The 11409-nt window shown below is 39.5% G+C and overlaps 1 protein-coding gene across 10 annotated transcripts in view; it reads left to right on the forward strand.

The window, feature by feature from the left end:
• VRK2 (VRK serine/threonine kinase 2) overlaps positions 1-11409 on the forward strand; it is a 108342-nt gene that overhangs the window by 90566 nt on the left and 6367 nt on the right. For all 10 annotated transcript variants that reach the window (XM_070798696.1, XM_070798693.1, XM_019970194.2 and 7 more), the window contains 3 exons: positions 515-681; positions 4194-4292; positions 11218-11379. In XM_070798696.1, coding sequence (XP_070654797.1) covers positions 515-681; positions 4194-4292; positions 11218-11379 — 428 coding nt within the window. The remainder of the gene's footprint in view (positions 1-514; positions 682-4193; positions 4293-11217; positions 11380-11409) is intronic.

The raw sequence follows: 11409 nt of genomic DNA on the forward strand, positions 1-11409 counted from the left end.
AAAGCCTTAATTAAAATTTTCAGTGATTTTTTTTTTTTCCCTTTAAGGAGGTCGATAGTAAGTATTCCTAACTGAATTTTTAAAACTTCAAAAAAAAACTTATTTTTAACTGAATTTTGAAAATGTTAGGAAAAAAGTGTGAAGCATGGCTAGTCTATTATTCATGTAATTCTTAGTAGTTGCACCCCATAAATTCAAATCACTAACTATAGTTTTTCAATGGCTTCCTTTGATGAGTGAATTACAAACTTTATCAACAAAGACATGTAAATAAAAGCCCACCTGTTTCTCCATCCTGTCAAATTTGTAGGTCAGTTTATGTCAGTCAAGTTTGGATATCATTTAAAAGTACTTTACATTGAGTTGTTCACTCTTAGATTCTTCATAGAGGATGTATGTGTGCACATGCACGTTCTGGTGTAAGAGAAAAACAACCGAGATTTTGAGAATACTGAAGTCTTGACAACTTTTGCTTGTTATGAATGACATATTTAAAAAACTTAACACTTCACAGGTGAAATAGCCCAGTATTTGGTATGTGCTCATAATTTAGCATATGATGAAAAGCCAGACTATCAAATGCTCAAGAAAATTCTGAACCCAAGTGGAATACCTTTAGGACCACTGGAGTTTTACACTAAAGGAGACAGCTTAAATACACATGCTCCAGACAATCAAAAGGTAAGTAACAGTTCCTGCAATCCAATGATGACCTTCTGTGAAGCTTATCTACCAAATGAAGTTATTTTAGGTGTCAGAATGAGTCTGACAGTCCTGTTTCTTACTTATAATTTCTAATTCCTGTATCCCCTAACTGAGCTCCAAGAAATTTTGTTGAAGGTCCCTTTGACTTGTCTTTTAGAGAAAAATAGTATAACCTGTGTGCCCCGTTGTATATTATTAAATAAATAAAGCAGTCACTAATATCATAGAGATAGGACTAGAGTAAGATATTAAAGGCTAATCCAACTTTATTCATGAAAAATATTTTTTTTTTCTGTTTTCCTTCAGATTTTCTTTAGTCATCCCTCTGCTTTTGCTTACTTGTTCGGCCATAATTTGGTGGTAATAATAATATTCTTAGATTTTACCAGGTTATTTGTATGTGTTGATATTTCAATGTGTAAAAACAATTTTTGAAATAAGTTATTTTTTAAAGTTTTGCCTTCCACTTTATCTTCCAACTGACTCCCTCACAGCAGCACTAAAAATTAAAAAAAGAATTAGAACTGGAAAGAACAGAAAAGAATTAAAACTTGAAATATTTTTAAGAGGATGAGGGAAACCTGAGACTGCTATCAACATTACTGGACAGGCAGCTAGATGTTCAGCCCTGCCGTGACACTGCTCATGTGCAAAAAAAATGGGGAGGGCTTTGTTTCCTGATGCATGTACATTGGGGTAGGGTCAGGATGCCATTCATTTTTAATATTTCTTCTGAACTTTGGATCATCGTAAGTGTTCACAAGCCAAGAATGCAAGATGCAAACTAATGTGACTGATAGGCTGCTCGATGAATGGTGAGTCAAGTATCAGTGCACAGATGGTTCTGATTTGCTGAATTTTGTAGCTGCTGCAACTGAAGACATAAAATATCCTTCTAGTCATAAATTAGCTCTTTGGAAGCAAAACCTTGGCACCAGAGCTTTACAACCTTCAATTAGTAGGGAAAGAAGTATTTGAATGACTGTGGTATTGACATCTGTAGGCCTGCATAGTAATCATTCCTAATAGAAGAGAATATCTGTTTGAGGAGGTTTTGCATGGCTAATTAACTACCAGTGAGAATATGTAATTTTTTCATGATCTCCTGATTGTCACCTTTCTCTCATGATACAATTACATTTTATTGTAGCAAGTGCCTCACAAACCAATTGTCAGCACTATTTACGTATTGCAGAAGGCAGAACAAAAGTTCATGTTTAATAAAAAGCCACTGGATTTTGATCTTGGTAATTACTGAGACTTATTTTAACAGTTTTATTGACTTTTGTGTTTTTATCACTTTTGCAACAAAACAAAGAGCCATTTCCTTGACATAGTATTTCCCTTGCAATAATGGTCACCACTTAATCTACACTAATTTAAGTAGATTTTTTCCTTTTTTGTAGTTTTTCAGTTTCATAAACTTAATGGAAATATAAAAGAAGCCATTTAAAAAACTGATAGCTATATCCTCTGATATAAAATTCTAATTATTATCCACCAGAATTTTCAGTTTCATCAAATTCAGTGGTTTGCTGTGAAACCATTTTGTATATGCAGAGATAGAACATAAAACATTTTTTTCCAATGAGCCTCAATCAAAAATATTGTATTTCCCTTTTTATTAGAGCATTTTGATTATGAGTAAAAAGAAAACATTAAGAATAATATGCATTCTTAAGACTTTAGTTAATTTCTGTTGGATCAGCCTCAGTATATAGAAATTGAGATGAATCAGGATATACTTCATAGCAGATCAATATTTATTGAACATTGACTTTATTTCTCTAGTATTTTGAGAATAGTGGAAACAGTGGCTGACTTTATTTTTCTGAGCTCCAAAATCACTGCAGATAGTGATTGCAGCCATGAAATTAAAAGACACTTACTCCTTGGAAGGAAAGATATGACCCACCTAGACAGCATATTAAAAAGCAAAGACATTACTTTGTCCACAAAGGTCCATCTAGTCAAGGCTATGGTTTTTCCAGTGGTCATGTATGGTTGTGAGAGTTGAACTATAAAGAAAGCTGAGTGCCAAAGAATTGATGCTTTTGAACTGTGGTTTTGGAGAAGACTCTTGAGAGTTCCTTGGACTGTAAGAAGATCCAACCAGTCTATCCTAAAGCAGGTCAGGCCTGGGTGTTGATTGGAGGGACTAATGTTAGAGCTGAAAGTCCAATACTTTGGGCACCTGATGTGAAGAGCTGACTCATTTGAAAAGACCCTGATGCTGGGAAAGATTGAGGGCAGGAGGAGAAGGGGACGACAGAGGATGAGATAGTTGGATGGCATCATTGACTTCATCGATAGGGGTTTGGGTGGACTCCAGGAGTTGGCGATGGACAGGGAGGCCTGGCGTGCTGTGGTTCATGGGGTCACAAAGAGTCGGACACGACTGAGTGACTGAACTGAACTGAACTGAACTGAATATATTTAATAATTATAGTATATAGATTCACCATATGTGACCACACCTTAAGTATCTTTTTATTTTTAAATTAAGTTTACAGATTTTGAAATGCTGCAAAACCCAGACTTGAAGATGATCAAAAACACAGTATGATAATATAAACTGTCCTGAACTCAGTTCTCCTGAATGATCAAGTACAGGATAGTTTCCACAGTTCATTTCTTCCGTAACAAAAATCATTTTTAAGTCCAGAATGAATATCAATCACATGGCCCAAAATTTCTCTCTTTTTAGACAGAATTCCCTTGTTAGCAGCTAATAACATTTCTTGTTTCTCTATTCGTGGACCTAATTGTTTAACAGAATAAATAATGAACTCCAGATTTGTGCTTTTTGGACAAAGATTCTTGAAAAAAAGAAGTCAGTAGACAAGGAAACATATATAATTAGATAAATAAAATGTTTCTAATTCAGTCTTCAAACGAAAGTTATGAATATTTAATTTTTAAATGTTATTTCCCTCAGCTTGCTTTGCGCCTTTTTTTTATTTTTTAAATATTTATTTTTGGCGATATCAGTTCTTATTTGTGGCATGAGGAATCTTTGCGGGCTCTTCAGTAGGGCTGCAGGGTTTCTCTCAAGTTGTGTTGTGTGGGCTCCAGGGTCTGTGGGCTCCACGGCACGCAGGCTCTCTAGCGAGGTGCACAGGCTCAGTAGTTGCAGCGTGCAGGCTTAGTTCCCCTGAAGGCATGTGGGATCTTAGTTCTCTGACCAAGGTTCAGACCCACATTCCCTGCATTGGAAGGGGGAACTCTTAACCACTGGATGATCAGGGAGGTCACAGTTGTACCTTTAAATTTAGTAGCTATAACAAAAATGTTTTGTTTAGGCATTGGAAGATAGCATATCACCATAAGAATCTTAGAAACTTATAGCATCTTTTTGAAAAAAAAAGAAGGGAAGGATTTTACCAATATTAGGCATCATAAACTGTTTGCGGTAAACTGAGCTGCCTTCTTGAAATCCTCAAATACTATTAATGGAAATAACTGGAAGTAAACGTTTGTTTACTTAGGTCAGGAGGGGCGACCCTGAAGAGATACCCTTGGTCCAAGGTAAGGAGCAGCGGCTGCGCTTTGCTGGAGCAGCCTTGAAGAGATACCCCACATCCAAGGTAAGAGAAACCCAAGTAAGATGGTAGGTGTTGCAAGAGGGCATCAGAGGGCAGACACACTGAAACCATACTCACAGAAAACTAGCCAATCTGATCACACAGATCACAGCCTTGTCTAACTCAATGAAACTAAGCCATGCCGTGTGGGGCCACCCAAGACAGACGGGTCATGGTGGAGAGGTCTGACAAAATGTGGTCCACTGGAGAAGGGAATGGCAAACCACTTCAGTATTCTTGCCTTGAGAACCCCATGAACAGTATGAAAAGGCAAAATGACAGGATACTGAAAGAGGAACTCCCCAGGTCAGTAGGTGCCCAATATGCTACTGGAGATCAGTGGAGAAATAACTCCAGAAAGAATGAAGGGATGGAGCCAAAGCAAAAAGAATACCCAGCTGTGGATGTGACTGGTGATAGAAGCAAGGTCTGATGCTGTAAAGAGCAATATTGCATAGGAACCTGGAATGTTAGGTCCATGAATCAAGGCAAATTGGAAGTGAAACAAGAGATGGCAAGAGTGAACGTTGACATTTTAGGAATCAGAGAACTAAAATGGACTGGAATGGGTGAATTTAACTCAGATGACCATTATATCTACTACTATGGGCAGGAATCCCATAGAAGAAATGGAGTAGCCATCATTGCCAGGGTCCAGCCCCGGTTTTGATCCAGGGAATTCGAAGGGGAGACGGCTTCAGCGATCAGGATACAATAGAATTAAAGATATAAAGAGTGGTTAAATAAGGCTAGCTCAGTGAGAAAATTCAGTGGAGAAAAAAGGCTGAATAACTTGGTTTACGTGGAAAGCTAATAAAATTCCAAAATAAGGAATTTGCATCACCTACCTAGGCCACAGGCGTCCTCCCATTCTCCCGAAGGAGAGGAGACACTAAGGCCTCCCCGGTCAGATCTTAGAAGCCCAGGCATAATTAGTAGGCTTGACGAGCCTCCACGCTCAAGATGGGAATTCAGCCGGAAGGTGAGGTCTAAAATCAGGCGCCACCCTCCAAAAGCATTAGATAAAGTTGCATTCCTATAGGGCAAAGGTGTGGTGGGCTATAACAAGAAAAGAATTAACTCAAGGGTCCAAGGTTACAAACATTAAAGCTACTACTTACATTCCTATACACCAATTATAGTAATCAATACACTGCCAGGGACACAGTAAGTAAGGGATATGGAAACTTAGCAGCAAACATTGGCCCAACAAGTGAAAAACCCTTCACCAATACAATTTCTAATCAATCTTTTAACTGCTCAAAGGAATCTGTATTTAGACAGTTTAGAACATCTCATGCCTCTCACGGTTGGGAGGCTCTGAACAATCACATGTGGCCGGAAGAACCTATTCAGGCAGGCTAGAGGACTTCCAAAGAGTTTGTAGGTTGAAACACTCTTGTCACGCCCAGGAACTTTATTAACTGGAGCTGTAAGTTAACTCTTTTTCGGATAGAGGTGGTGGGGGACAGCCGCCCATAAAGTCAGAGGTGTAGGTGAGAGCACAAAGCAGTAAAGTAGGCAGACTCTGGTTTTGGGGGTAGGTGCTTGAGAATTTCCATGGGGACTCCTGAGGCTCAATCCCACCTTTGCGTATGCTGAGCCTCCTTCCTCATGACCTTTGCCACAGGCGGAGTTCCTCACACTGGCTCCCAGCACATCATGATCAACAAAAGAGTCCAAAATGCAGTATTTGGATGCAATCTCAAAAATGACAGAATGATCTCTGTTCGTTTCCAAAGTAAACCATTCAATATCACGGTAATCAAGCCTATGCCCCAACCAGTAACGCTGAAGAAGCTGAAGTTGAACGGTTCTATGAAGACCTACAAGACCTTTTAGAACTGACACCCAAAAAAGATGTCCTTTTCATTATAGGGGACAGGAATGCAAAAGTAGGAAGTCAAGAAACACCTGGACTAACAGGCAAATTTGGCCTTGAAGTACAGAATGAAGCAAGGCAAAGGCTAAAAGGCTAATAGAGTTTTGCCAAGAGAATGCACTGGTCATAGCAAACACCCTCTTCCAACAACACAGGAGAAGACTCTACACATGGCCATCACCAGATGGTCAACACCGAAATCAGCTTGATTATATTCTTTGCAGCCAAAGATGGAGAAGCTCTATACAGTCAGCAAAAACAAGACCGGGAGCTGACTGTGGTTCAGATCATGAACTCCTTATTGCCAAATTTAGACTTAAGTTGAAGAAAGTAGGGAAAACCACTAGACCATTCAGGTATGACCTAAATCAAATCCCTTATGATTATACAGTGGAAGTGAGAAATAGATATAAGGGACTAGATATGATAAACAGAGTGCATGATGAACTATGGACAGAGGTTCTTGACATTATACAGGAGACAGGGATCAAGACCTTCCCCAAGAAAAGGAGATGAAAAAAAGCAAAATGGCTGTCTGAGGAGGCCTTACAAATAGCTGTGAAAAGAGAAGCAAAAAGCAAAGGAGAAAAGGAAAGATATAAGCACCTGAATGCAGAGTTCCAAAGAATAGCAAGGAGAAAACCTTCCTCAGTGATCAATGCAAAGAAATAGAGGAAAGCAACAGAATGGGAAAGACTAGAGATCTCTGCAAGAAAATTAGAGACATCAAGGGGACATTTCATGCAAAGATGGGCTCGATAAAGGACAGAAATGGTATGGACCTAACAGAAGTAGAAGATATTAAGAAGAGGTGGCAAGAATACACAGAAGAACTGTACAAAAAATATCTTCACGACCCAGATAATCAGGATGGTGTGATCACTCACCTAGAGCCAGACATCCTGGAATGTGAAGTCAAGTGGGCCTTAGAAAGCATCACTACGAACAAAACTAGTGGAGGTGATGGCATTCCAGTTGAGCTATTTCAAATCCTGAAAAATGATGCTGTGAAAGTGCTGCACTCAATATGCCAGCAAATTTGGAAAACTCAGCAGTGGCCACAGGACTGGAAAAGGTCAGTTTTCATTCCGATCCCAAAGAAAGACAATGCCAAAGAATGCTCAAACTACCACACAATTGCACTCATCTCACACACTAGTAAAGTAATGCTCAAAATTCTCTAAGCCAGGCTTCAGCAATACATGAACCATGAACTTCCAGATATTCAAGCTGGTTTTAGAAATGGCAGAGTAACCAGAGATCAAATTGTTAACATCTGCTGGATCATGGAAAAAGCAAGAGAGTTCCAGAAAAACATCTATTTCTGCTTTATTGACTACGCCAAAGCCTTTGACTCTGTGGATCACAATAAACTGTGGAAAATTCTGAAAGAGATGGGAATACCAGACCACCTGACCTGCCTCTTGAGAAACCTATATGCAGGTCAGGAATCAACAGTTAGAACTGGACATGGAACAATAGACTGGTTCCAAATAGGAAAAGGAGTACGTCAAGGCTGTATATTGTCACCCTGCTTATTTAACTTACGTGCTGAGTACATCATGAGAAATGCTGGGCTGGAAGAAGCACAGGCTGGAATCAAGATTGCCAGGAGAAATATCAATAACCTCAGATATGCAAATGACACCACCCTTATGGCAGAAAGTGAAGAGGAACTAAAGACCCTCTTGATGAAAGTGAAAGAAGAGAGTGAAAAAGTTGGCCTAAAGGTCAACATTCAGAAAACTAAGATCATGGCATCTGGTCCCATAACTTCATGTCAAATAGATGGGGAATCAGTGGAAACAGTGTCAGACTTTTATTTTTTTGGGCTCCAAAATCATTGCAGATGGTGATTTCAGTCATGAAATTAAAAGATGCTTATTCCTTGGAAGGAAAGTTTTGACCAACCTAGATGGCATATTCAAAAGCAGAGACATTACTTTGCCAACAAAGGTCCATCTAGTAAAGGCTATGGTTTTCCCAGTGGTCATGTATGGATGTGAGAGTTGGACTGTGAAGAAAGGTGAGTGCCGAAGAATTGATGCTTTTGAACTGTGGTTTTGGAGAAGACTCTTGAAAGTCCCTTGGACTGCAAGGAGATCCAACCAGTCCATTCTAATGGAGATCAGTCCTGGGTGTTCATTGGAAGGACTGATGCTAAAGCTGAAACTCCAGTACTTTGGCCACCTCATGCGAAGAGTTGACTCCTTGGAAAAGACCCTGATGCTGGGAGGGATTGGGGGCAGGAGGAGAAGGGGACGACAGAGGATGAGATGGCTGGATGGCATCACTGACTCGATGGACATGAGTTTGGGTAAAGTCCGGGAGTTGGTGATGGACAGGGAGGCCTGGCGTGCTGTGATTCATGGGATCGCAAAGAGTCGGACATGACTGAGCGGCGGAACTGAACTGAACTGAAACTTTTGTGAAGGTGGTGGAGATATTGATATTTTGTCCTGAAAAGCAAATCTTTGGGGGTATATGCCTCAATCAAGGTGGCAGTAGGCTATCTGAAATACTCTCTGATAGTTGTGAAGAGACTAGAGTTGAATTAGAAGAATCTATGATCAGGGCCACCTCAGTCTATTTATGCCATCCATTGGGATGTCATGTCCAGAATTCACTGAAGGAAACCATATTCAGTAAGAATGCTTATGGAGGCAGGGAGTAGCTATAGGTCATAGTTTAAAATATTCAAGCTATCTGACATTTCAGGCAAGAAAAAGTTTGTTCCTTCTTTCACCCTAAATCTGAGGTTTGCATAGCAAATGCAGGGGTGAATAAATTATTATGGGTAGTAGTAGTCTTTGTATTGACATTAAAAGTCTACAGATCTTTCTTGAGCTTTACATCCCAAAATAATTCTGTTAAACTTGTCTTCATATTCATTTTCTATGTGAGAAAAAGTAGCATATACATTCTTAATTATAAGCATATTTTTGCTTATTTAATTTTAGGAGTATAAAAGTATTCCTTATTTTGTAAAATAATGTGAAGGGTCAATGGAAAATTAAATAAAAATTACCTCATTTGAATAGCCACTTTCTGGAAAGTGACACACATTTGGATAGTGTCCTTCTATTTGATTATGTGAGATATCCAGAGTGTTTTCTATACTTAGTTTTATATCTTTGAGAATAAGTTTTACTCTGTTCACAATTAAGGATTAAACTTCATGATCCCACTTCGCTCTTTCGATTTTAAAAGTTTCCCTGCTGCTGCTAAGTCGCTTCAGTCATGTCCAACTCTGTGCGACCCCATAGATGGAAGCCTACCAGGCTCCCCCGTCCTTGGGATTCTCCAGGCAAGAACACTGGAGTGGGTTGCCATTTCCTTCTCCAATGCATGGAAGTGAAAAGTGAAAGGGAAGTTGCCCAGTTGTGTCCGACTCTTAGCAACCCCATGGACTACAGCCTACCAGGCTCCTCCATCCATGGGATTTTCCAGGCAAGAGTACTGGAGTGGGGTGCCATTCTCTTCTCTGAAAGTTTCCCTAGAAATAGAAATTTTCCATAAACTGGATATCATTTTATCAGCTAGAAGTGCTCACGGCAGCACAACTTAACCATCCAGCCAACAGACAGCAGATCCAGGAAGGCACTCTCTTCCAGGAGGCCTCACAGAGGACTGAATATATTAGAACAAATTTTGTTTGTGCATCAGAGGCTTCTGGGCCCCAAACTTTCATATCTAAAGTGCCTAGCATACAAGAGACACCAAAATCATCAATTAATATCTCAACTAATCCTTTATGTCACAGAACACATTTCATGATGATTGGCATGTCGGCATTTTATTAGGATAGAACTGTGTAGAGCGGCCTTGGGAAACCCTTTGTTTCACACTCGTGGTATGATGGGCATTTATTACCAAGACGACTTCAATGGACAACTGGCTCAGAAGGTGGTTACACATGAATTTTCCTAGGAGTTGGAGAGAGTTGAGTGATAGAAATAAAGAACCCCTGAGAGATCAGACAGCAATTCCAATTTTCAGGTTACTGAGAAGCAGTGGCTTTGCTACCCTTTGAGAACCTGGGATCCGGGAGGAGGGGTGAATAAAGAATGGTGTTGTGACAGCTTAAACCTAGCCACAAAACACCAGCATATTTTAAAGGGAAAGAGTGAACACATTTGGCAACAGAAGCCAAAAATTGGGAGACTACAAATTAAGGCTCTGCTTGCCCAGCCAATGTAATTCATTCTCTAGTTTGGCACTGGCTACTCCATTATTTCCCCTTGTACTGTTCCTATCTTCTGCCCCCTATTTAACCCATGAAACAAAGGTGATGGCACTTTCAGCTGCTGTAAACATGAAGCTGCTGAACAAATACTTCACATAAGGATCTTCACTGTGGCTTTCAATCTTCCAACTGTATTGTGGGAGCTGCCCTTCTATTTCCGTGTCTCCTTCAAGGTTATTGAGAGTCAGTCATCCCCCCAGATAACAGCATGGTGTGAAAAAGAAACCTTAGAGACAGCAAGCTTGTTATAGAATTTAACCTCTGATACTGGTACACAGAATTAGATGACATGGACTGTTATTCATCTGTTCAAAGGTTAAATTACCTGTATAAAAAAGTAAGCAATATCATAAGCTCCTTTTATATGTTCACATTAATTAGGCTCACTTCAATGATAGGAAACTAAGATTCTAATTAATAAGAATTTAAACTGAAAAGATGTGCTGGATCCACTCCCAGCAAAGGTTAATAATGAATTCATGTGCAGTTTTAAAATGTGACAGTTTTCTGTAAAAAATGCCGTTTTCAATAAGCAAGTTATCTGTAGAGATAATTTCTAAAGAGTGCACAACACTGACACTAATTTTAATTGGTCTTGTCCTATTGAAGAGAATAGGCCTGGATCTTGCCAACTACTGTATTTTTCTGTAACTTCCATTTGTTGGTTTACTCTTTATTTCTTCCTTTTTTCAAAGATTGGCAAGTATAGAGTTTTCAAGAATCTGGACCTGAATGCAGTTTTCTTTTACAAATGTCAAAAGTTTTCACTGTGTATGTCATTACTTCTTGTGTGTCAACAGGTTGATTCACGGAAGGCTGCAGCAAAACAAGCCTATCAGGTGCAGAATATGTTAGTAGGAAAAAAAGGCCACAGTGACAGAAGTGCTGAGTCCCGTACACCACGGAGAAAAGTGCAAGAGGAGGAGAAGCTGACTGGAGTTCGTAACAGTGAAACAGTGCAGGTAAGAGGTGTTCTCTCGTTGTCTTCCTTA

The sequence above is a fragment of the Bos indicus genome, chromosome 11, assembly GCF_029378745.1.
Source record: "Bos indicus isolate NIAB-ARS_2022 breed Sahiwal x Tharparkar chromosome 11, NIAB-ARS_B.indTharparkar_mat_pri_1.0, whole genome shotgun sequence".
NCBI lineage: Eukaryota > Metazoa > Chordata > Mammalia > Artiodactyla > Bovidae > Bos > Bos indicus.